Here is a 27,311-nt window from a genome sequence, read left to right as displayed (position 1 = left end):
TCTTTCTTTGGTAGGTCACCAGGCAAATGTCAGACTGTCACTGTTAAGCCATCAAAGCCATTGCCACTCCTCTGCCAGGAGTCCCCCTCCTCTGGCAGGATCCCCAAACCTGCCAGGCTTGGCAGCTGCACATCTCTACTCTGGGGAAGCCCTGACCCCGTGTGCAGCTGTCTCTGGCTCCACCTGCGCTCCCTGCTAGAGCCAGCTGTACCTCATTCACTCTTGCACCCCCGGAGCCCACACGAGCTGGGATTCAGGGTGAGTCGATGACACACATTCGCTGAGCAGGCACAAGAGGACAGGAAGGAAGCAGGGGTGGGTACGGAGAGGAGAAGAAAAAAAAGGAAGGAAGGAAATTGAGAGGGTCTAGCCGGAGAACATGGAGCTGTTCTTTATCCTCCCCAGCTACGAGTCCTCCTGTCTCTGGAATCCTCCTCACTTTGAAAGGAATCCATGCAAAGTCAAGAAGGAAAAGAACACTGCAGTCGGAAGGTCAAATGGGACAATACTGAGAACCCATGAGCCACAGGAGTGGAGCCACATAAGGGGCCCCTGCCTACAAACTGGCAGGTGGTGGAAGGAGTAAAGGAACGAATACTCATGGCTTAAGGGATTCGTGGGTATAAACACAGCGCTTAGGAGGGGAAGAACAAAATTGGCCCCAACTCCACATAAGAAGGACGAGCCTTACCTAGGACTTGAGAGAAAGCTGCACAAGTCCCCCAGGAGCCGCTCATCTTCATATGCCAGGGCAGTTCCTCGTACACTCTCCAGAAAGTGGTTTGCCGTTGAAAGTATCGGACTAAGATTCGGTGGAAATGTGTTTTCCTGTGGTTTGTTGGATTCTCAAAGATGTATGGACTACTTTCTCTGACAGGAGTGATCACACCTATTGAATAATCAAGGACAGTGGAATGCGTCTGACTTTAGGATGAAAACATGATAGCAGATCATATCTGTGGCCATAATTAGACACGATAAAAAGGCAGCTTGGAAAAGACCCTGGAATATTAAAAATGTATCTTCTTGTAAGTCCTTGGAGTTTACCAAAGAATTTGTTACAGTTACGACCACTGGCCCAGATTTTGAAAAGCTAGGGAGCCCACTCATTTTTCTTGCCATCTCCCCAGCCCCCAAAGAAGTATTTGTAACCTACTTTTTTTCTATTTTAAATACGCCTCGTGGTTACCACTTAAATAAGCACTTTCAAATATTTGAGGGAACACATTTGGGAGAAGTTAGTTTGCACTTGGGTCTCACATAGGCCAAGGGGAAGCTGAGCAGACTAATGACAAATTGAATGCTATGGTCAAGATTACTATGTTTTCACTGCCAGAGAAGTGATTCCAACAGATCATACCACCAGAAATGAGCTTCTTAAAAGCAAAGGGGTTTTATTGCATTAAATGCTTAGAGATACCTGCTCTTGAAAGGTAAAATAGAAGTATTCTTAAATTTCTGCTTGATGCTTTTTCTTGCAAGATGAATGGTACGCTCTGTGGGATGCCCCACCAAGCCCAGCTGGTCACAGGAGCTGTAATAAAATGGGAGCCTGTTGTTCACATAACCATCCTGTATTTCCACTGAAATGCTTTCCAGGCTGTAGAGACTTCGTGCTAGCTGACCTACAATGTGCAGCCTCATGCAGGTGGCAGTGGAGCACTTTGAAAACCCACGGAAGGAGGAGACTCCCCTCTTCCACCGGGTACAGTGAGGGCATTTTTGTAGGCCATAAATAGGGAAGGGGGTTGGGGAATGGGAGAGAAAAGAACTGGAACAAATATTATCCTGCCTCCAAGATTTAGAGTATTAAACACAAAGCTTAAAGTACATAAAAAATTGTCATGGAAAACAGAGTTTATCTTTTTACAAAATAACCTCGTGAGATATGAAGATCTGTGATTTTTCCCACGTGATTTTACAGGTCAGCTGTACTGGGCTGAGGGATGCCCAGAGAGCTGGTTAAGTAGTATTTCAGGGTGTGTCTGTGAGGGTATCTCTGAAGAGACTAGCATTTGAATGGGTGGACTGAGTAACGATCACCCTCACCGATGCACATGGACATCACCCAATCTGCCCAGGACCAGAACAGAGAAAAGGCAGAGAAGGTGAATTTTCTCTGTGCTGGAGCTGAGTCCCTGACTTCTCAGCACTTCTGAGTCTCAGACCCTCAGACTCATACTAGAACTTGGAGCATCGCCCCTGCCGCCCCCCCCCCCCCCCCAGCTCTCAGGTCTTTGGACTTGGACCAGAACTCTACCAATAGTTTTCCTGGGTCTCCAGCTTCTAGAAAGATCCTGGGACTTCCCAATCTTCATAATCATGTAAGCAAAGCCCTCATGACCTTTTCCCAGAGATCTTTAGAGAGATATAAACACACACACACAGATGCACAGAGATATAATCCTGTTGGTCCTGTTGTCTGTAGACCATACTTGATACAATCCCCAAGTGACAAACAAAATGATTTAAAACCAGAGCGACCCAGTGGCTGGCCTCTGGCTAGCATGTGATTGAGAAAGCAGGACTCAAACCTTCTGACTCAGTCCCACTGGTCCTCCAATTGTGAGAACGTGAGGAAGGGCTGGACTGCAGCCTCCTCTGTGCACACAGTTCTTACAGGCAGACTTACTGGCTGACATTCTACAGTGCTAGTCTCTGTAAGGACAGGACAGATTATGCTGCATGGACAGGTGACCCCAAAGTTTCAGTGGCTTAAAGTAGCAAGGGTTCTGATGCTGTCACAGGTTGGCCGGACCTTCCGGTCCAGGCCACTCACTATGGGACTGACAGGCCGGCCACCATCTTGAACCCTGCCAGAGCCACAGACAATGGCTCACAGGGTACCACCACCAAAGGGACAGCATATGCTTCCCATGGAGCTGAATAGGCTGGAAATTGTGGCACAGGGCTGTCATGGCCACCACACACCACAGTGCTTATGAAGCACCCTCCATCAGGCACACTTAGCATTCCTAATACCCTCGAGGTCAGCACTTGTGACCATCACCAGCTTGCAGGTAAGAAACTTGAGTCTTAGAAAGTTAAGCCCCTTTGACAAGGTCATGCCAGTTCTGTCAGATTCTAAAGTCCTTGCTCTGAATGAGAAACTGTTTTTAACAGAAGTCATGGCGATGGCCAGAGGGAAAGGTAGACTCCGTCAAACAGCACACAGGCCTGGGAGTGAGGTAAGGACAGGATGCGGTGAGGTCACTCTCCTACCATGACCTCAGTTCACCTGTGGGCATCTCAGACCTCCTGCCCTGTGCTGTGCCCTCCAGATCCCGATTCCACTGCAGGCAAACACGAGACACTGAGATTCATTCGGCACTGGCTCTCAAAACAATGAAGATGGAGGCTTCTAGAAATGGCAGGGCCAAAAAACCAACTGCCAGGGGTAGCCATGCGTTTCATTCATGCCCATATGGTAGCAACACACCTGTTGAAACCTCTATTTGTCAGCTTCCTTTGTGTCTAGCTGTGGCCAAATGACAAAGTTATGGGGACATAGTGGAGACGTTGGTGGAAACCTGGGGAAGCTCCTTAAAAGAAAATGCAAGCCCTTCTTTTTCTCTTCATCCTTCCTCTTGCCTGAAATGCAATGGCTGGAGCTCTGGCAGCCATGCTGCTTCCAGCAGTCAGGAACATGAAGTGACCCTGGGCATACAAGCCTTTTGAAGCTCATTGCAGAGACAATGGCTTTGAGAACAAACTTTCCTTCTCAAAAGATGGGCTTTTGAATATCAAAGGATGGACTCCTCACCACCAGTGGAATAAATCTCTTAACCACAAACAACAGACTCAGACAGAGGATGAGCTGAGGAAGACAGAAGCAAGAGAGGAGGGAGGGACAGGGAGGCGAGAGAGCAACAAAGCTGCTCAGAAGGGTTTCTATGGAGGGGCCATGCCCGTCCCTGAACCCCGGCTGTGAGTGGGCACAGAGCACCCACCGCACGGATGCACCTGGCACCAAACAGACAGAGGCCTTCACTCTGCTTCCATTGGGAGCCTGGAAGCTAGCAGCTCTGCAGCTCTCCTGAGGCCCCCAGGACCAGGCAGTAGAAATCGCTGTGGGGAGCCCCAAGGGCCAGGATCTCCAAGGGTGCAGTGGGCAACCGATGCTCTCTGTCAGGAACACTGTGTGCCCCCGAGACTGTAGGCTCCAGAGGGTACAAACGTTAGCAGAGGAGAGCCTCCTCACTAGGATGAGGGAAAGTGGCGGCAGGTGGCAGCAGAGACAGAACAACCCAGGACCAGATGGGAACACGGGGGCGTCCTAGTGGATGCCAAAACTGGAGGGAGGCATATCGTATTTGTGGACCATCTGGGGCCATAATCACCTCGGCGGAAGACAGCAGGGACAGTGACAACCAAGGACACCCAACATCAAGGCCCTTAGATTTGAGCTCAACCCAGAAGAGACACAAGAAGGACACAAGTCCTCCCTTGCCTGAAAAACACCCTGAGTTGTCTGAAAACAAGCTAAATTGATGAAATAAACCTAGATTAACTGAATTAGCTTCTGCCATCACTTGAACTATAGGCTCAAAAGAATTGAGTTATAGAAATAATAAAAGCAGGGGCGCCTGGGTGGCTCAGTCAGTTAGGCGTCCAACTCTTGGTTCCTGCGCAAGTCATGATCTCAGCCTTGAGATCTAGCCCTGTGTGGGGATCTGGGCCCAGTGCAGAGTCTGCTGGCCCCTCTCCTTCTGTTCCTCCCCCTCTCTCGTTCTCTGTCTTGCTCATAAATAAATAAAATCTTTTAAAAAGGGGCACCTGGGGGACTCAATGGTTGAGCGTCCGCCTTTGGCTCAGGGCGTAATCCTGGGGTCCTGGGATCGAGTCCCACATTGGGCTCCCCACAGGGAGCCTGCTTCTCCCTCCGCCTGTGCCTGTGCCTCTCTCTCTGTATCTCTCATGAATAAATAAAATCTTTTTTTTAAATAAAATCTTTTTAAAAAAAAAACTTTAAAAAAGAAGAAGTAATGAAGGTCCATCTCTTGGCCCCTGAAAAATGTGCCTCATACTGTTCTCTTTACAGTCAACACAGAGCTCCCTAGACAGGGTTGTTGGATTTAGCAAATAAAAACACAGAGTATGCAGTTAAATTTGAATTTCAGGTAAACAACAAATTAATTTTTGGTATAAGTATAGCCCATGCAAGAATTTGGGATACACTTCTAATAAAATTATTTATCAACTAATTTTTAGTATAAGTATCTCCCATGCAATAACTGAGGCATACTTTCACTAAAAGATTATTTGTTCTTTATCTGAAATCACAGCTTAGCTGGATATCCTGTATTTTCTCTGATAACCTTACCCTTAAGCCCCCCCCTCCTCTGGGTGGTCTACCATACATCTTTCTCCCTGTGGACTCCAGCAGGCTGTCAATACTGGCCAAGGCTTACCTTCTCCTGAAGCCGCCATGTCTGAATTGGCCCTTTTTGGCGTAAAAGTCCAGCTATAGTCTTCAATCCAGCGTTTCAGAATCAATTCCCAGAGCTCCTGAATGGAGACCACCTCCAAGTACTCCTTCAGACACTGATACTCATTTCAGTAGATTCTACATTCTCTCAGTTCGTTTGCCAGGATTGTGAGTTTTAAAGGATTCAGGTTTGGTTTCTTCCTCAAAGTGTATTTGCTCTGTCAGAGGGGGTCTTTGTTGGGAACAAAGAGATGCTGTCTAAAGATGTTTAGTTTCACTTCTTCATCTCCTACACTAAGGAGCTCCACTGTCTTCACATCCAGGCGGGCACACAGCGACTTGTAGGACAGGCTGGAGGAGACGGTGCTCATGATAAATTTGCAATGAGGAGGCAGTGAGCCTGGCAGCCAAGAAAAATTCTGTGCCTGATGGAGAAAGTCAACAACATTTGAAATCATTAAAGACTATTTTTCTGATGGTTTTTAAACTTAGAGAAGCTGGAATATAGGGAGTAAGTAGAGGGTGAGGGCTAGGCTGGGGTTAAGGGTAATAAGCAATACAGTGATAAGAAAATACCATGCACGTTCCACGTAACTATATTTGACTGCATCACCCATCTGTTATGAATTTGATAGTACATGTGCAACCTCCAAAAAGAGGTTCTTGCAAGCAAGTAATCAGACAAATCCCAAATACAATCTGATTTGTAATCCAAATCAGAATTTGTCCCAATTCCTAAGAATGATGGGACAAATCCCATCACTTAGGACCTACAGTGATGACCAAAGGAAACCTAAGAGTGCAAACTGAACCATTTGGTTGATAAAGAGAATATTGTTTTATGCTGAGGAGTTGCTCTACATAGCAATGCTATCATAAGTTATATGGCTTTATTTAGGAATGAAATAAACACCTAATCAGATCTTTCTACATTCCTTTAACAGCCTTTCCCACCCCTCTTTGATTAATAATATCAACTATTATAATAATCAAAAGAGCAACTATCAAATGCTTACTGCTTACTCCGAGCCAGGCCCTGTGTTGGGTATGCCTTCAGGTACTAGCTGTTCTAGTTAGAGATTTCTATTTTGTGTGTCTTCTGATAGTTTGACATCTCTCAGGAGCCTTACAGACCCCGGAGACATTGCTCTTCCTGAGACACGTTAATTCCTGGGGGCGGTGGACAGCTTATTGGAACGTGCCTGTCCCGTGCAGAGCAGCCAATCCAAGGCCACACTCCCACCTGACTCTCATCCACTCCGACCCATATCAGGCCAGGGCTGGGTGACCAGACAACCAGGGACAGCCCCTCTGCCACTACAGCTGCCAGAATTATACAAACGAGTCAATCCTGAATGGTTTACTCTGCCTTTCCCATGGGAGACCCCATGAAGGCTTTGGCCTTGGCCTTCTCTTGGCTCTTGTCTCCTGCCTCTTGGCTATCCAATACTTCCCCCTGGGGCCCTGTATGACATGGCATGTCTCCTTCTCTTGGGAAATGTAAGTTATAATGTATTCTTTCAATGGTACTGGCTTCTCCATATCGTCACTCAGTCCTCTGCACAACCCTCTAGATTCTACATTCTCTACTTCATACATACTCTAGAAAGGCAGAGGAGGGGCTAATCATCATATCTAATCCATTCTGATAGCAAGCAGCGGAGCCTGGATTGACACCAAGGGTCTGGCTCCCCAGGCAGGCTCTGAACCACTGCACTCTACGGGTGTAGGTAACAGCCTGGACAGTCCCTCCTCCCCATGCAGTGCTCTGCCTGGAGTCCTTCTTCCAGGGAGCCTCCTCCAAAGTCCAAATCTCTTCATTAGAGGCTCTCACCAAACTACATACTGATCCTTGGTAGCACTTGTCACAGCTGCAATTTTATGCTTATTGTGTAATAGCCTCATTAACAGCTGCCATCCCCTGCTAGAGTGAAAGCTCTGTTTGCCGGACCATGTCTGACTTTGCTTACATGCTTTTCCCATAATGAGTGGTCAACAATTGTTGAATTTATGGTGCTTGCTGTGTATTAAGTTAAAAAGCAGGTTATAAAACAATACGGCATGTGACTTACTTACATAAGCATCAATGAGCATATATAAATATCCATAGAAAAAAGGCTAGACTCTAAAATGGTGAACAGTGGTGAGACTATGAGTATACCAAATTTTTTTCCTTCTTCTTTATCATTTTCTTTATGAGAAACATAGATGACTTACATAATTTATAATTACATGTGCTTTTAAGTTTTAGAGGGAATGCTTCACAAAGTAATGACTGATACTAAGTTGTATTGGAGGTTCCATTGATCCAATATAGCCTCAAGCAGGATCAAAGAGCAACTAGTTTGGTAGGTGCAAAATCAGTGTAGATGAGGCAAATCAAAATATACAAAGTAAGAAAATACTAGGGGCTCAATAAATGCTTGAGCAAAGCATAAAATAGGGAGGGAAGCAGAACCAGGCTGGAGTAAAGGCCATAGTGTCTAGAACCAGACTACCCACATCTGAATGTCAAGTCTATCATCATCTTCAGATGTTCTGTAAGTCGCCTAACATCTCCACACTCAGCCCCCTCTGTGTAAACAGGGATGATGATCACGGTCTCTCTTTCATAGGGTTCTTCAGAGAATTACATGCATCAATATTCCCCAACTTCCTAGAAGGGCACCCGACCCGCTGTAGGTGTCCCCACAGAAGGATTTGTTCAATAAAACATAGAGCAGTGACTATAAGCCATGCTGGCTATGGCTACAGATATGCATCATAATGGAAAGATGTTACATACATTCTAAATTATGGGTTTTTTTTATAAAACAGCAGTAAAATAGGTATTATTTTAAAAAGAGATTACCTTCTGTCCTGAAATCCCATAAATGCCAATCAGTTCTTCGATTCCATCTAGGACAAGTATACATGGCTTTAAACTGATGGAAGCAATGAACACTTCCACAAGAAGCGAAAAGACCAAGACATTTGAGTCTTCGTTAAGAATATCAGTTTCAAGCTGAGTACCTAGAGCATAGGAATTTGCTCAGATTAGGCAAAAATGTTTCCATCGTTGCTAGAATATGTTAATGGGATGGGGAGGTGGAAGGGGTTGGGAACAATGAGTGCTATTCACAGCTGTACAGCTGACACATATAGGTATATGTGTGATTAGCAGCCTAAAAATATTCAACCCAAAAGGGATAATGATATTTACCACCAGATGTCTCCTATACATTTTCAGGATTTTATATAGAAAACATTTTGTATGATCCAAAGCATTACTCTCTTTCTCCAAAATGCAAAGATAGATCATGTTACAAAGAGTTGGTTGGGGAGAAGGAGAAGCCAATCTACATGGTCTGTGAAGTTTCGGCAGCTCTGTTACACCAAGTAGCTGTCTCAGGACCACAGTTACCACCCTGGGTGGTCCAGCAGTGCACACATGCATCATCTCCCCCCAGGCTCTTCATTCCTCACCCACATTAAACCTGACATAACCAATACTGAGTTACTCTACTCACAATATCGGACCCAAGACCTTAGATTCTGGAAATTATCAGGGAGAATTAGGTAAAGAGCCAGTAAAGGCTATATATAGGATATAATAAAAGGACCAACTTTCAAACTCCCATTAAGTGACATAGTAGCAGCAACCCAAAATTATAATCAGCTACCTAATACTCTTCCTAAGACTTATTAATTTTAGAGCAAGAGAGAGAGAGAACATGTGTGCAGGGGGGAGGGGCAGTGAGAGAGAGAGAGAGAGAGAGAGAGAGAGAGAGAGAGAGAGAGAGAATCTTAAGCATGCTCCATGCACAGTGCAGAGCCTGACTCTGGGCTTGATCTCATGACCCTGAGATCACAACCTGAGCAGAAACCAGGAGTCTGACATTCAACAGACTGAGCCACCCAGGTGCCCCTCAACTACCTAATATTCTAAGGACATTTTACTACATACAACCTTGACCTTGCTTTTATTTTTCAAAAGCAATGTTTCCCATAGAAATTTAGGCACAGGGATTCCTGGGTGGTGCAGCGGTTTGGCGCCTGCCTTTGGCCCAGGGCGCGATCCTGGCGACCCGGGATCGAATCCCACGTCGGGCTCCCGATGCATGGAGCCTGCTTCTCCCTCTGCCTGTGTCTCTGCCTCTCTCTCTCTCGCTGTGACTATCATAAATAAATTAATTAATTAATTATAAAAAAAAAGAAATTTAGGCACATTAGAATCTAGAAAATCAAGTCATGAAAAGAAGTTTTAATGGATTTAGTCTCTCAGATGCATTTAGATTCTGTTAGAAGCTTTGAGAGTAACTCTGCTTAACAGCTACTTACTGGTTACCTGTTATATACAAGGCTCCGTGCTAGAAGCCAAGAGGAGATAAAATGGTCTATATTATAAAGTGTAGGAATTAAGGGAAGTGAAATGGGTTCTAGACACAAATAACCACCTTTGAAGGCAGAATATGAGTCTGAAGTTTACTGGAGTTTGATGCAGAGCCATCACGGTAAAGAAATGTCCGTGCACAGGTAGAGATGAGGGCAAGGGTTACCATCCAGGACAAGGCACAGGTGAAGGTATGGAGGTAGGAAAGTGTATGAACATTCAAAAAACAGGAAGTTGATTAGAGCAGTGAACTCAACAGAGGAGGTCCAGGGTTTCTAGACGTCCTACAACACAGGAGGCAATCAATGAAGCTGCATCCTGGGATCTACCAGACTCAAAGGTCTGTCTGACACTCATGAAGGAGGGAATCTTACTAATTACGTTACCTAGGAACCAACTCCATTTTCATGCAAACACAAAGTAATTTGCACAGATTTAAAACACATTAAATTTCCTAGGAATACAGCTACCATATAAAGTGATGGAAGATTATATGTTGCTTCGTCTGAAATGAGACCAAGATTTGTTCACCACTTCGGGAAATCACAACCCTGGCAGGAATATTGTTCGTGATGTTTGAACCTTGAATATATGGCCACGCCAGTCTGCATGGACAGCTACTGCTTTTGTGGTCATTTTCTGTATAGAGGCAGGCACCTGTCTACTCTTCTGGGGCCTCTATTGGAATTATGTTTGAGCATTTATATATTGAAATACATATTATTTTATAATAAATTACTTTATCTTTCTCTTTTACATTATAGTAGAGGGTAGCACTGGTTTTCTTTTTATTGAGTTATAAATTAGTTTCAGGCATACAACATAATGATTTGATATTTGTACACACTACTAAATGATCACCACTGTAAGTCTAGTTAGCATCCATCACCACACAGATACAGAAACATTTTTTTCGGGGTGCCTGGCTGGCTCAGTCGTAGAGCATGCAACTCTTAATTTCAGGATTGTGAGTTCAAACCCAATGTTGGGCATGGAGCTTACTTAAAATATTTTTTAAAAGAATCAAACAATTTTTTTTCTTGTGATAAGAACTCTTAAGATGTACTCTTAGCCACTTTCAAATATACAATACAGTATTGTTAACTAAGGTCACCATCCTATACAAGACATCCCCAGGATTTATTTATCATAAAATTCGACATATTGATTTTTAAAGATATTTTTATATCAGCAAACGACCATAAAATCAATGACTTGAAGGTTATATATGAATGTGAGGAATAAAGGAGAAGGAATCAAAAAAGATAGGGGTATCCAGCTGGCTCTGCGATGGACTGTGCAATTCTTGGTCTCAGGGTCATGAGTTCAAGCCCCACATTGGGTATAGAGATTACTTTAAAAAATTAAAATCTTGGGGCGCTGGGTGGCTCAGTGGTTGAGCATCTGCCTTTGGCTCAGGTCGTGATCCCGGGACCCTGGGATCAAGTCCCGCATCAGGCTCCCCACAGGAAGCTTGCTTCTCCCTCTGCCCATGTCTCTGCCTGTCTCTCTCTATCTCTGATGAATAAATAAATAAAATCTTTTAAAAAATTAAAATCTTAGAGATAGTTTGTGCTTGTGTCACACAATAAAAAATATTTTTCAAAAACGGGAAGAGAACAATTAATCTCAATGCTTCATCCTTTCAGGTTTTGGAGCATTTTTTTTTTTTCAAATCTTTAAAGTACAGGCGATATCGAGACTTCAGGCCCTAAGTAACTGAAGTTGAGAGCAGAAAGAATTCTGGAAATCACATAGTCTAGCCAAACCCTCATTTAGTAGGTGAGGAAACAGACCTAGGAAGGTGAAGAAACTTGAACACGGATCATTGGGAGCTTTGAAACACTGATTTTGCAAACAACACGTCATCAGTTAAAGATTACTCCATTTGAGGTTTCAAGCTGTGTGGGTCACCACCCATGTGTACGGTTCACCAGCAGTCCTATGTGGAAGACATGCACCACTCACCTCTTGCATGAAGCTGATATAGAAGCTAAGTGACAGGAAGGCCTGGCTCAGGGCGTGATCCCTGGGTCCTGGGATCGAGTGCCACATCGGGCTCCCCGTAGGGAGCCTGCTTCTCCCTCTGCCTGTGTCTCTGCCTCTCTGTGTGTCTCACATGAATAAATAAAATCTTTAAAAAAAAAAAAAAAAAGAGGCTAATTGACAAAATGAAGGCGAAGGAACCTCAGAAAATATACACAGCCTGACCATTGTAAAGCATAACGTCACTCATAAAAATCAGCAAAAAAATAATCCCAGGCAAAGAAAGGGAAAAAGAAACCTCAAGGAAGATATTTAATGGATTTTTATCTGCATACGCAAAGGAAAGCATTAGTTCAGTGTTTTTAATATTCCCTTTGGGGTGATTAGAATTATTTTTCCTCAAAATAATATTGAAGATAGAATCATGAGCAGTGGAAAATGATTCTAAACATGTCTCTTTATTGTGTTAGAGCCAAACAGTCTCTACTCAATGACAGCCGCCCATTGCCTAATTTATTTTTTTATTTTATTTTATTATTTTATTTATTTTATTTTATTTTATTTTATTTTATTTTATTTTATTTTATTTTTATTTATGATAGTTATGATAGTCACAGAGAGAGAGAGAGAGGCAGAGACACAGGCAGAGGGAGAAGCAGGCTCCATGCACCGGGAGCTTGACGTGGGATTCGATTCCGGGTCTCCAGGATCGCGCCCTGGGCCAAAGGCAGGCGCTAAACCGCTGTGCCACCCAGGGATCCCCCATTGCCTAATTTAAATGGTAACATCCCAAGTGTTCAAAGATCCAATCAGGATAGGTAAATTTAATGGGGTAGAAGGAAAAAGGTCAATGGATACAATTTCAAAACACTTTGTAACAAAATGATTTAGTGATTGACCAATTTTTTTTTTCAGTTTTGCATAGTGTTACCTCATTATTCAATAAGGATTTGTTTAGAACCCTCTATATTAGGCTCTGCATCGGGCACTGAGTGTGACACTAACAAAATAGACATGGCTCAAACACATGTTATTTCTGATGTTGTTTATGTGTGTGAGTATAATTGGGTTTATTATTTTTAAGCTAAGCTTTTGGTCTTGTTTGGAAAAATAAACCTCTCTGTGCCACAGTGGAAAAAAAGAAAGAATTGACACGGCTCCCTGCACTCTCAAGACTATAGGGGGATACAGTAAAACATCGTGGCAGCACCACGTATAAGTCATGGGGGACCAGGACATCAAGCTCACAGTGTTTGCAGGGAGACACTCACATAAACTAGAAAACAATGAGACTGGGGCTATCCTCATCACTTAGTCAAAGTTGGAGGTGAGGGAGAGAGGCACCCTATAGGCTCTCTTATTGAGAGGGTGCTCTTTACTACTTTTAAAAAAGATTTTATAGTAAGTAAGTAATCTCTACACCCAATGTAGGGCTCGAACCCATGACCCCTAGATCAAGAATCGCATGTTCCACTGGCTGAGGCAGCCAGGTGCCCCAGAACAGGTGCTCTTTAAATAGGGCCTTAAGGAGGGATAGGAGGGGTCCCTGGGTGGCTCAGTGGTGGAACGCCTGCCTTCGGTTCAGGGCGTGACCCCGGGGGTCCTGGGATCGAGTCCCGCATGGAGCTCCCCACAGGGAGCCTGCTTCTGTCTCTGCTTCTCTGTCTCTCATGAATAATAAATAAAATCTTAAATAAAAAAGGTTGGGGGGGGGGATGAGAAGGTATTCACTGACCTGAGGAAAGGGAGGGGCATTCCAGTAGAAGGGGACAGGAGCAGACAGACAAGGACAGAAGTGACTGGCTGTTGGGGGACGGAGCGCGGGTCGGGATGGGAGTGGTACGGGGCGGGGGGGGGGGGGGGGGGGGGGACAACCCGTGGTGCGGCGGGTCGGGTCGGGGTGGAGACCCCTGAGCAGTCAGCCAAGCCCACGGCGGGCGCGGGGCTCCCCAAGCCCTGCAGCCTGCCAGGGAGTCCCGCGGGCACTTTCGCCCATTCCACATCACAGACTGGGGCGCAGACTCTCCTGGTGGCTGGTGCCAGGAGGGGACCCTAATAGATATCCTAAAGAGCAGGACGTCCCTCTGTGGGTTCGAGGACACAAGACCCGGCCACAGTAGGCCGGGCCGGGAGCTCCGCGGACACCTGAGGCCGAGCCCTGCTCTGCACGCGCGGCGGTGCGAGCCAGCGTCCCGCGCCCTCTGTCCACGGCGCCCGCGGCAGTGCTGAGCAAGCCCCGCAGGCCGGCAGCCGCACCTTGTCCTGCCGGGGCCACGGGCCGGGGGAGCACCGGGATGCGTGGTCGGCGGCAGGTCACCGACGGGCACCAGCACCAGCGGCCGGGGCGCTGAACCCGCGGGCACCTGCGGCGGCCCCTTAACCTGGCAGCAGGGGCGCCGACGCCGACGGGGGCGCGTCTTGCTGTCCCTGGGCGGGGGGACCCGCAGGAGCCGGGGCTGCGCAAGGCTGAGCGCGCAGGGAGGGAGGCAGGGAGCCCCCCCTACCCCTGTCACCAACCGAGCTGCACGTGCTCCGCGCCCTGACCTCCCGCCCGGCTGCGCCCCCACCGCCGCTGCAGCCCCTCCTTCGCTCACCCCCACCCCAACCGGGGTGAGGGGTACCCAGCTCCCTCCCCCAGGCCGCGCGGGGCCGGCTCCCCTCCGCTTCCTCCCAGGCTGCGGCTTTGCCACCTCCTCCTTTAGTCTAGTGAATGAATAGAGCCTCTGGTTTCCCTCAGCAGTCCCCGCTCTCTGCCTGTTTCTCTAGCTCAGTAAGGAATAATCCTAATAATAATCGGGACAACAGTAACACTAACAACTGTGGCCAGGAACTCTTGTAAGTCCTTTTCCCTGTAGTTTCTGCTCATCCCCTCGCAACTTTATGTCCAGGCCGATAGGCTCACCCCTGCTGACAGCCAAGGGCCCAGAGCACACAGCTAGCAAGCAGCAGGGCGGGACTGGACCGTGCAGGTGGGCTGAGAGCTGAACCACAGCCTTTTCCCTTGGGGTCTTCCTTCAGGGACACAAGCTGTCTGCTATGGACAGGCTGTCCCTGATTTTATTCTACTTTGCCAATCTCAAGATGTGTTTCAAAGACAGCAGCTGTTTTGATTAGGAGCTTTCAGCACCTAAAAACAGTCATTAAAATCACAATTCATGGGCAGCCTGGGTGGCTCAGCGGTTTATGCCGCCTTCAGCTCAGGTGGTGATCCTGGGGTCTTGGGATCGAGTTCCGCATCGGGCTCCCTGCATGGAGCCTGCTTCTCCCTCTGCCTGTGTCTCTGCCTTTCTCTGTCTCTCATGAATAAACAAATAAAATCTTTAATAAATAAATAAAAATCACAATTCACTTTGGGAATAAAGTCATAATTGGGCACGTTCGGGTTGAGTTCCTTTCCTCAGCCCAGCCAGACCCAAGTCCCTTGGCTGTGGCTGAGTCAGATCCGTGGTTGTTCTTCAGAACCAGTCACACCTGCTGCTCCTGATTTTGATTTTACCACTTTATGCACCTGAGAAATGGTACCGCAGAGAACTCATGCCCACGTGTTCACCCTGGTTACAGACATGCACAGGAGCGCGCGCACACATACACACAGGAGCTCAAATATCTGTACCATCCTATAAAGATGATGCACGTCCATCAAAACTCATTCGGGGTCTCATATCCCCACTCAATACCCAAAAGCATGCTTGGGCCCAAGCCCACATGAGAAGGGACAAGTTCCCAAAAGCAGCCAGACATGCAAATACACAACACACTCCCAATTATAATAACAGCTGATATTAATTAGGGCTTACTATACGCCAAGCACTGCAACAGGTCTTTATTTATTCATACCTCACCTTAGTGATCATCTCCTGCACTGCCTGAAGACATTTCCTTTCTTATCCACATTTGCAAAGCAGGCACACTGAGCTGCAGAACTCAAACAACTCAAGGAAGCTCCACAGCTAATAAGTAGAGCCAGGCTCCTGGTGGCTCCTAGCACAGAGGCGGAGCCCACACAGCGGCCCTTGTCCCCATGTACACCTTGTACCCTGAAGATCCTTCACCCAAAGCGGCAGCCTTCCGGTCCGCTCACAACCTGCTGCCCTCTCCCCGTGTACTCCACTGCATCTCATGGGGCCCCTCACCACCCAGGCTGTGCCCAGCTCCTCCGTGTTTTGAGCCCCACATTCAGCTCCCCAGGAGGTGCTCGGCCCACCGGCCCTCCTCCTTCTGCGCTCTGTTTCCCCCGCATCGTGACTGCCTGGACCACAGCAGTGTCCTCCAACCAGCGTCCTGCCTCCGTCCTTGCTCCCCCACATCCATTAGGCTGATCTTAATCTTTCCAGAGTATCAATGGAAGCACGCCACTCCCCTGGTGATGCCCCTCCACAGCCTCCCTCTGCATTCAATAGAGTGTGAACCTAACACTCTGAAACAAGACCCAGACCTGCGGTGCTGGTACCGACCTTCCCCTCCTCCCATCAGGTCTGATGCCCCCACATCCCCCCCACCCCGACCCCCGTCTGGCCATACGGGCCTGCTTTCCCTTTCTAACTCAACTTTATCTCCATAGGACCCACATTACCTTAACTATTCCTTCTGCCTGGAAGGTTCTAACCCCTCACTGCCTGTGCCATCTCCACAGCGTACAGCAGAGATAGCTGCCTGTCCTGCAGAAGTCCATCCTCCCTGTCCCGGGCTGTGGCGTTCTGTCCTCCCTCGACTCCAAGGGTGGCCATGTGGGCCCAGGGTGGCCAAGTCCTCGCCAAAAGAATGGCAGTGGGAACGATCTGGATCACTGCCAGGCCTAGGCGTCAAAGGAACAGCTGTGCCTCTTCCACTCTTTTTCCTCTTCCTCCAGCCAAAGGCGGAGGACTCTGGAGCCCCAGGGCTTTAAGCCTCAAGATGCAAAAGGCCTGTGTCCCCACATCACCACATGGAAGAAAGCCACTTGTGACTGATGAGGAACCCCTTACTGGGCTGGTCCATGAGTGAGAAATAGACTTCATGTGAGAAGCCACTGATATGAGACTTATTTGTCACCACAGCTAGAGTTCCTCTTGCACAGAGACACGGCCCCTGGCCACTCAACCTAACTAGCACCCTGTCACCTTATCACAGCACTCTGCATGGCATTTATCACTGTTTGTTTCTCATTTATTTGTTGTCTGCCATTCTCAACTAGAACATCACATCTGTGAGAGCCATGACCCTATTTGCCTGACGTGTACATCCCTAGAACCCAAGGAAGTGCCTAGGGCACGATAAGCAACCAATAAATATTCAATAATGAGTGAATGAATGAGCAAGTGAGCAAATGAACACGCTCAGTAAATAGTTACAGGATCAAATAGGAGCAACAGTTGGAGGCCTGGCCCTTCTTTCCTTTGACTGGAATGCTGTCCCTGCAATACCAGCTCGGCTCCCTCCTTCAGATAGGTATTCAAATGTCCCTTTCACAGCGAGGCTTTCCCAGACCACTTTGCAGATCCTAACAGCTCTGACATACACTACACCCTGCCTCCCTTCATGTTCTGTTTTATTTTTCTTCATAGAACTTACCATCCAACGTTTTTAGTTGGTTAACTCTTTGTTTCCCTCACTCCAGTAACATAAACACACGGTAAGGGTAAGGACTTTTGTCCACTTTGTTCATGCTTGTACCCTCACTGCTAGTGCCCTGGCACATAAAGGCACTCAATTAATATTCGGTGAAAGAAGAAAGTAAGAAAAGAAGGAAGGAAATTTAATTCCGTGAGGGGAAGCAGTGGGTAGATCATGTTGGTGAGACAGGACAGGGTTTACAGTGCAACAGGAGGAAAACAGCCACAGAAACAGCAAGACAGGATATATAATCTCTAACACAAATTTTCCAAAGTTAAAGCTTGATTCCAGTACCATAGTTTTTGTACCGTAACTCTGTGATGAAATAATGTATCACAGACATGATGTCACTGCTTTCACAAGTATTGCCCACAAAATGAGGGATCATCAAGATGCTGGGATATTTCTTTTTGAAATAATTCACCCAGTTGGCGATCAGAGTAGACTTCCCACAACCACGTTCTCCAGACAAGAGCAAAATGGACTTGTAAACTGGAACAGGATTTATTCTGAAATAATAAAGGGGTAAAATATAGCCAAGAATATATACAAAGGAAGGGAAGGAGGGAGCAGGGGAGAAGAAATTTTCCTGCAACTCTCACCAAGAGATAGGAAATTCTAGTCTCAACTTTGGCCTTATTTGGCTCCAAGTAAGTTATCTGCCCTCTGGGCTTTAGCTCTGTCCTATGTAGAATTAAAACAGTCAAGAGATGGTAGCCTTAGAAGGCCCTCCCAGTTACACAGACCCTAGGGTTGTTGGTACCAACCTGGGGTACACCCAGGGCCCACCCTGCCCAGAGGCCTAGGGAGGGAGACCCAAACACATCCATCCACTGCCCTTGAATCTGCTGTTTGTCCCTCCCAGGGCCACAGCCACCAGCACCACGTGAGTCCTCCGGACAGCATCGTATCAGGAGAGGCTGAAACATAGGAGCATTCATATGCCAAGGACTCCCATGGTCCCGGTTACCATGACTCTGGAAACTGCCAGGATGGTTGGTGCCTCCGAACGAGGAAGCCTGCTCCTCTACCAGGTGTTTCGGCCCAGGCTCCCGCAGCGCCTCTGTGACCGACATGAGCACAGTGTGACTGGTCCCACTGTTCAACTCTCATGCTGCAGAACTTCCCCGGATGCAGAGGATTCCCAGGTCCCCCCATATCAGAACATGTAGGCTCCTGCCCTGTTCCTTACATGTTGATGATGTAACAAGTCCGCATCCGGTGACCGTTTATGGATGCAGGTCACCGGGCCTATCCAGCTCGTGTCTGGGGAACTCGTGACTGGCACAGTGCCAGTCATTAACTGCTGACTGACTGAACGAAATCAGATAAATAAGCCTGACAGCTGGGTTCAGCGGAGCAAGAGGATCAGTCTGCAGAGCCTTTAAAACAGGACCTAAAACAGGTTAGGATCATTAAATAGAAATTGTTCCCTAAGTATTCCGCCTGCATTATCAGGACTCAGGAGTCAGTGTGCTAGTGTTCTCGTTACTTGGTCGTCACATCTGAAGGGCAGACTCTGTGCTAAACAGAGGCAAAGCCCCAGTCCTGACAATGACCCGTGAAAACAGACAAGACCCCCCAATCTGTGACAGGTCCACCTCACGCCCCCTATCCTCCCTGCGGTCCTGTCTCCCTGGGTGCGGGCTGTCTAACCGCCCCACATTGCTCCAGCCCAGGACCTCCGAGTTTGCTGTTCCTTCCATCAGGAATGCTCGTCCGCTCCCCGTCTGCGTAGCCTGCTCCCCAAGGGCTGCCACTAGTCAGCCGTGCGCCACCTCGCACCTTGTATTCCTCTCAAGGTCTCCTATCTGCCCAAAGCACTAAGGCATCCAAGCTGTCATGTACTTTGCGTGTCTACCACGTGGGTGAAGTAAGCGCCGTGGACGCACAGGGCTCTGTCTGCTGGTTTGGCTGCTATGGCCCCTGGTTCCAGAACACTCCTTGGCACTGAGCAGACAAAACCAATGAAGGAAAAATACAAACAGAATGCATCCCCACAATGAGGCCAGGGTCTGAATGCTTGCTTCTTAGGAACAAACAAAACGAAAACCTGGCAAAGCAACCTGGCGCAACTGCTCTACAACTGCTCTACACGGTCAGTTAAGACAACACTTTGAAACTCCAACCGAACATCCCTTTCTGTTACCTTTCTGTTACCGTATGTGTGATTCGGGAACTTACAGTACAAAGCATTGTTTCCAAATGCAAAGTCCTGCTTCCACACAGCTACTTTCAAAGGACTTGTTTCACCATTGTATCTAATCGGGCACAGTGGGCTCCTTTCATTGCAACAAAAATTATCAGATTTCTCATCTACTCTGAAATACTCAAAATGATAACCTAAGTGAGAAATAGTTCATGGACCAGAACCTCACCGTCTCACGGTGTACAATTCAGCGGTTTTCACTGTATTCACACGGTTGTATGAGTTATCACCGCTAAATTTTCAGCACCCCAAAAAGAACCCCCAGACCCACTGGGAATCATCTCCTGTTTCTCCTCTTCTCTTACCCTGGCAGCCACTAACCTGCTTTTCATCTCTATGGATTTGGGTATTCAAGTCGAAGATGTTTTTAACACATGAGCTACATATTCAAACCCCTGTTAAGTTTTTAAAACCTTGCCTGAGCTCCATGTTGTATTAACCAAGTCACTTGTCTTCCTCTTGGCACGAGTTCCTGGAACCACAAAAATGTTGGTGCTGCCTGTACCTCACAAGGCTAAGATGGTGGGTGCAGAGCCTGGGGTGGGGGATGGTGAGGTGGGGTGGAGGAGCTGGGCATCCCAGCCACGTGGTGGGTTTCTTTTCAAAATATGAAACTCACGGAACAAATGAGATCAGTGGTAAGAAGAGGACGACAATGCTGGAAGAAGGGAAACTATCTCCAAAATCTCCCAATGTCTAAAGATGAGACTGAGAAGGACACTGTAGACAACCCTGGTCACACTTCATGTCCCAGCCTTTTCCTGCCTGTGGCTGGTGAACAGAGTGTGCCACCACCATGCCCCTTGGGGAGGGAGAAAGGGATTTTAAGGGGAGGACAATGGATAAAACAAAGAGGGAGTGCATATGTTGGGTAAGATAATTCAGTGCCCTACATAAACACAAATAATAATGTGGCCTGGAGTGTTGGGGCCAGGCGGGAAAGGAAACTCCTCAAGATGGCGGATACCCCAAAATGGCTGAGGTTCCTGTCACCTCCTCCACTTAGGACGCCAATGGACTAATGACCTGCTGACAGCTTGACGCAGACCCTTACACCTCCCCTTTGGACTTCCCCAACTGAACCCAATGCCCTTCAAACCCCAGAGGAGGAAGTCACCTTTGGCCGAACTACAATCCTTCCTTTGCATAGTGAGGGTCACTCTGACTGGTTGGATTGCAATCCTTCCTTTGCATATGAGCCAACCAATAGGAAACCGTTCTACCTTACAACGTTATGTAAACCCCCTAGCACCTTGTCTTGGCGCGACTTCCCCGACTCACTCTTTCCCCCATGAGTCGTGGAACCTCGCCCGAGGGTGCCTGCAATAAAATCTGTTCTTGGACCCTCACTTGCCTTGGCGATCTCATTTCCATGGAGTAGACATTCAATGAGTGTTAGCTGAACATCTTAATGTCATTAATAATGAACTGATGATGTATGTGGAAGCTCCTTATAAAAATACACAACACTGTACAGATGCATTATTCATAGTTCCTGATCTAATTTCTTCTCCTTAAAGTCATTCCATCACTGTCAGGAATTACTTGGATCGACTTAGACCTATAGTGGCAGGGGAGTTTATCATCTTCTTGAGGAGACTGGAAGAAAGGAAGTGAACTTGCCAGGAAAACTTTGCAAATGCAGAGTGATACCCATAAGGAAATTCCAACCTAAGGGTGCTTCTATGGGGCCTCTCTAGTGCAAGAAAGGATGGGCACAGGAAAGGGGGGGTGGGGGACAACAGCTGAAATTTGAGGGATCATAGTCACTAAAGTCAGGCTGTTTTGCTCAAGCCTAATGGAAAGGCTTGAGATTTCTTGACATCTTACCTGAGAATAGAATCTAAACTGGAACCTGCCACAGAATTGCTAAATTCAACTTCCACATCCTCTAAGGCAAATCTTTCCAAGACTTCGAAGGTTCTGTTTGATTCCTTGGAAATAACAAACACTTGCTTCCACTTCTCAGTAAAGTCTTCATGATGGTAACATTCAAAGTTGTGCTTATAGTCTTTGTGCACAAAAAGTAAGTTTTAGTACCTTAGATTGGTTTCACATTTTCCATTACATATGGTTATTATAAATGCCCAGGAAGTATCTCCCCTTCTGTAACCATATCCTCTTCTTTCTATGTTGGCACCATATTTCATAGCCCATTGCATAATGAAAGCAGACAACAGACAAGCCATTTAATCTTTCTAAAGCTCTTTGTATATGAGATCCTACTTAGGATTGCAAGTTATATCCTGACCTCAGAATAACAAGGGCAAAAAAAATAAAATTTAAAAACTGAATTTGCTACATACATCCACGCATCTTTTTATGTTGTTATCTAAGTATTAAGTGACCTAATTCAATCTTGTGGCAAATGTGTATATGTCTATCCATAGCTGAGGCTGGGAGAACAGGGTATATTTTTGGACAAGATGCCCTAATACAATGACAATGGTGGGTACAGATGTAGCTCTGCCACTGGGCAAGCCCCTTAAACTCTCTGGTAAAATAAGGGGCAGAACCAGACACTTGGATCTTTGAGCAATTCCTCCTAGTTTCAATTTACTTTAATTCTAAACTCATAGTTTAATTGAAGTCAAGGAGTTCTGGACTGCCAAAAGGTCCTTCTGTCCCTAAAGACACTTAGATCCCCCAAGGTTTGGCTTTTGCTTTTGTTTTAAAGGATGGAGGCATGAAAATGAATGCCAGGTAGATTAACCTAGTAGATTCACCGAATACTTACCTTGTACTTCCATATTAACTGGGCTGCCCTGTGGTTCCGGTTAGAGCCAAGCAGACCTGGATGACCTACAGTCTGGCCAAAGTCAGCTTCAAATTTCAAGATCTTAGATAGAATTGGGAATGACCCCACAGTCTAATGAGTCGCTTGAGGTAAACCTGAACCTCACCCACTAATCTCAAGGATCTCCAAGGACCTCAGAAGTGTTTCTAAGAGTTAAGAGTATGAACCAATAGCTCTACATCACCTTACAACACCCACTGGCTTCCCAAATGGCCTTTTGCTACCCACCCCCAACCCCCATCAGATTTTGGAACCACCTGAGTGATTAAAGGGTATCAAAGATACAAAAAAAAATAATATAGCAAGTCTTTCTAAAGCCTTTTTTATTTTTGTATATTTTTTATTGGAGTTCAATTTGCCAACATATAGTATAACACCCAGTGCTCATCCTGTCAAGTGCCCCCCTCATTGCCCGTCACCCAGTCACCCCATCCCCCTGCCCACCCCACCTCCCCTTCTACTACCCCTTGTTCGTTTCCCAGAGTTAGGAGTCTCTCATGTTTTGTCACCCTCTCTGATATTTCCCACTAATTTTCTCTCCTTTCCCCTATAATCCCTTTCACTATTTTTTATATTCCCCAAATGAATGAGACCATATAATGTTTGTCCTTCTCCGATTGACTTACTTCACTCAGCATAATACCCTCCAGTTCTGGAGGGTATTAAAGCCTTTTTTATAATTCATCCATACTGTAACTTCTAATCCACACATTTGATCTACATATCATACATTCAAAACTAAAGTCTATTTTTCAATAATAACTAAAATCAAAGGCTAAGGAGAATATTATGGAGAAGCATCCTGTCTCTAGTCCAAATATACAAATAGGCTAGGTTCTTGAACACAGTAGGAAATATTAATCTATATATGCAATTTGGATTGAATATCACAGAATATCACTATTAACCATATTTCAAGCTTTAGCCAAATGCATATGTTCTTCCAGGACTAATTTGTTGTTATTCATTCTCATCAGCTATTTACTCTGTGCCTAACATGTGACAAGCTTTGTTTTTAGGTATTCTACACAATTATTCTCAAGATGGTTAATGTTAACCTGTTATATAGAAGAAGAAACTAAGGCTTACCAGGATCATCATTTGCTCAAGGTCACACCCAGCTGGCAACTGTAAATCTGAGATCTGAGAACATGCGTGTTCTTAGACAACCTAAAACTCCAACCTTGTAGTAAATATTCAGGATATTTTTGGGCACTCAACACCCATCACCCTACTCTGGTTTCAGTAACAGCCCCAGATTATCACCCAATATCCCACCCTGTCTCAACACTCAGTTCATGTTATTCCAGTGGGTCTGACTCCACCTCCAGCTCCAAACATGGCATATGACCCAGGATTAGCCAATCAGAGCATCACATTCTTTTGGCACCAGTGATTTTTTTTTAATTATTTATTTTTTGGAGTTCAATTTGCCAACATGTAGCATAACACCCAGTGGCACCAGTGATTAAGTCAGATATAAGCTTATGGTTCCAGTCAGGCTAATCAGAGACAGAAAGACTCAGTGCTAGGATTTTGAGCCACTTCTGCTTGACTTGAACTTGGAGCTACTACAGCCACCTACCTTCCATGATGGAGGAGCCAAGGAATTGAATCAATATCAAGACAGCAGATCCATGCTGAGAAATAGTAAGAAACCAGGGCAGATAACGTCAACTGAGCCACTGGTTGAAGCCTGAGCTGAACCAGACCTAATCCTGAGCTTTAAAGTTATAGAAGCTAATAAATGCCCTTTTTGTTAAAGCCAGGTTGAGTCACCTCCCAACCCAAAGAATTATGATTGACACAATAGTCTTTTCTAGGACTCCAAAATGATTTGGCTTGTAGGGAGAGTTGAGCAGCACTAGTAGGATTTTATCACCCACCTCCCTCCCCACCAACACTGCATTCAAATGAGTTTAGGTGAGTCAACTCTTTCTCGTTCAGTTCCACATAGATCCATCCACTCCCTTGATAAGGACTATTGCTTGCCTGACCCCTGAAAGCAGGTGGGAATGCACCACCTGCCATCACTTTGCAATCTCACATTAATTGGGCCCTTACAAGAATAATTCATAACCTTTTTTGGGTCATTGAACCTTTTGAGAATATGATCAAAGACACAGGCCATCTTCCTACTGCCCCCAACACTGATATGCATGTAAACATTCTATTTTTTATATAATTTTAAGGGCATCAAGGATCTCTCCCAAAGTCTGTCTAGGTGAAAAATCTCTGCCATACTCTAATATTGTTCTGCCCTTTTATTCTATATGTGTCTATGAGATGCTATTCTCAAAAATAAATGTAATCATTTAGAAGTCTAATGTCTTTAGACATTTAGAGGCAGAATGGCAAGCTGTGCTTCTCAGACTTTAATGTGTATGCAACCCACCTGGTCATCTTATTCAAATGTAAACTCTTATTCAGTAGATCTGGAATGCCTTTCTAACAAGGTCCTAGATAATGTTGAGGTGACTGGTCCACAGATTACTGAGTAGTAAGGGTGAAAGAACATAAGCATGGATTTTGGAGTCCAAATGACCTGGATTCAAAATCTGGAATGATCCCTCACTAATGATGTGACATTAGATAAGTCACTTAACTGCTATACAGCAGTTTTCATTTGCTCATCTGTAAAACAGAATTATAGTACCAACCCTGCAGGGATAAACCTTGAAGATTAAATGTAAAAACATGCAAAAATCACTCAAAAATTAATAAAAATTCCCTTTCCTTTAGATCAGGGTTTCTTTTTTTTCTTTTTTTTTTTTTTTAAATATTTTATTTATTTATTTATTTATGATAGTCAGAGAGAGAGAGAGAGAGGCAGAGACACAGGCAGAGGGAGAAGCAGGCTCCATGCACCGGGAGCCCGACGTGGGATTCGATCCCGGGTCTCCAGGATCGTGCCCTGGGCCAAAGGCAGGCGCCAAACCACTGCGCCACCCAGGGATCCCTTAGATCAGGGTTTCTCAACCTTGGCATTATTGACATTTTGGTTGGAAACTCCTTATTATGGGGGCTGTCTTTTGCTCTGCAAGATGTCAAGCAGTATTCCTGACCTCCACCCATTAAGATGCCAGGAGCACTACCCTAATTCTGACACCAAAACATCTTCAGACAGGATGGCTGGATGGCTCAGTAGTTGAGTGTCTGCCTTTGGCTCAGGTTGTGACCTCAGGATCCTGAGATCGAGTCCCACATCAGGCTCCCCACAGGGAGCCTGCTTCTCCCTCTGCCTATGTCTCTGCCTCTCTGTGTGTCTCTCATGAATAAACAAACAAACCTTTAAAAAAAAAAAATGTCTTCAGGGCAGCCATGGTGGTGCAGCGGTTTAGCACCGCCTGCAGCCCAGGGCGTGATCCTGGAGACCCTGGATCGAGTCCCACGTCGGGCTCTCTGCATGGTGCCTGCTTCTCCCTCTGCCTGTGTCTCTGCCTCTCTCTCTCTCTGTGTCTCTACGAATAAATAAATGAAAACCTTTTAAAAAAAATGTCTTCAGAGTAGGCCCAATGCCCGGTGGGGGGACAACTGGCCCTGGTTGAGAAGCTCTACGCTAGAGCTACCACATTAACTGCTGGATATTTTAGGCCTTTTCTCAGCTCCTGAACTTCCTAAATAATCTTCCATAACCCTTATTTTTACTTGTATTTCCAGTTTCAGAAATTTTCAAATGAAGAAATGCACATTACAGATGTATGCTAACAATTTTAAATGCTTAGAGAATATTCTCAATCGTTTAAAAAGCCCTCTTACAAGGAAGACATGGAAAACATATTGACTTTATGTTGATACAGACTATCTCCACAGTTACTTACCTATATTTTCAATCATTAATGTGTCTGGGTAAAGTTGTGCTATCACAACTGACCAGTCCTTAAAAACCAGCTCACCCAACTCATGGAGATCTTTATAAAATCGAACAGGGAAGCCTTTACTAATAATCTTGGCCTTCAGCTTTTCAATCTTTAATTTTTCTTCGTCATTCAGAGAGCCTGAGGACAGCCTCTCCTTTTCCTCATCTAAAATCTTCAGCAGCGTGCTTCCACTCCTAAAGTAAAAATACTGAAACTGAGATTCATTCCGAAATGCTGCTTGGATGATCTCAAACTCTGTCAAACTGTAGTTGGGATTCTCCAGGACCCAAGAGTAACCATTTTTTGCAGCAACATAGAGATTCTGCTCTACGGTGGATAAACTGGACAAGTCTGTCACTTTGGAGATCATTAAAAGCACGTGGTCAGGGACAAAGTCCCCGTATGTCTGACCCAACATGCCGATGAAAAAGGGGAAGCAGCTATTCACATAGTCAAGACAGAGCTTCAGGTTCTGGGAGTGGAGACAAGAATGCTGTCTAAACAGGCTGGAGGGCAAGGGTGGTGAGGCCTTTAACCCTGACCACCTGAGGTCTCCAGCTTTGAAATAAGTGCCCCGGACACTGCAGAGTTCATTAAGTTGAGGGAAGATGTAGTTGGCCAAAAAGTCTCTCTCTTCTTGAAAATCCTTCAGAGTTGAGCAGATGTAAGGCTGAATGGGTTTCCGGCACTTTAAGACAAATTGGGTATGCCTGTCTACATTTGCCTTTGGGCTTATTTCACTTTGCTCAGGGGATGACATCATGTTTAAAACATAACAATTTTCATCCTGGCATAGCTGCCGATCTCCACTGCTTCTAAAACTTCCACTTTGAAAGCTTTTCCCAAGATGGTTTCTTTCTTATTGACACATGAAGGGGAGAAGTGTCAACCAACGGACAGATTAGAGCTGAAAATCTAGTTTAAGTTAGGACTGAAAAAGAAAAAAAAATCATTTTAGGATTAAAGGAAGTTCATATTTCCTCTGTTTTCCCCAAAGCTTTGCTGAAAAGCCGAGAACCACAAGGTGAGCAGGCACTGGACACAGGGCCCTTCCCCTTTTCCCCAGC

The 27,311-nt window shown here is 45.8% G+C and overlaps 1 protein-coding gene across 1 annotated transcript in view; it reads right to left on the bottom strand.

Moving 5' to 3' along the window:
* Positions 1-27,004, bottom strand: part of LOC129516896 (putative tetratricopeptide repeat protein 41) — a 39,968-nt gene extending 12,964 nt beyond the window's left edge. Inside the window, 7 exon segments of the mRNA XM_055336451.1 lie at positions 692-728; positions 731-889; positions 5,412-5,853; positions 8,280-8,440; positions 17,673-17,895; positions 21,417-21,598; positions 26,206-27,004. Coding sequence (XP_055192426.1) covers positions 692-728; positions 731-889; positions 5,412-5,853; positions 8,280-8,440; positions 17,673-17,895; positions 21,417-21,598; positions 26,206-27,004 — 2,003 coding nt within the window.
* Positions 27,005-27,311: the final 307 nt, after the last annotated feature.

Source organism: Nyctereutes procyonoides, unplaced genomic scaffold (genome assembly GCF_905146905.1).
Source record: "Nyctereutes procyonoides isolate TBG_1078 unplaced genomic scaffold, NYPRO_anot_genome, whole genome shotgun sequence".
NCBI classification, from domain to species: Eukaryota; Metazoa; Chordata; class Mammalia; order Carnivora; family Canidae; genus Nyctereutes; species Nyctereutes procyonoides.
This window is presented reverse-complemented; position numbering and strand designations above follow the sequence as displayed.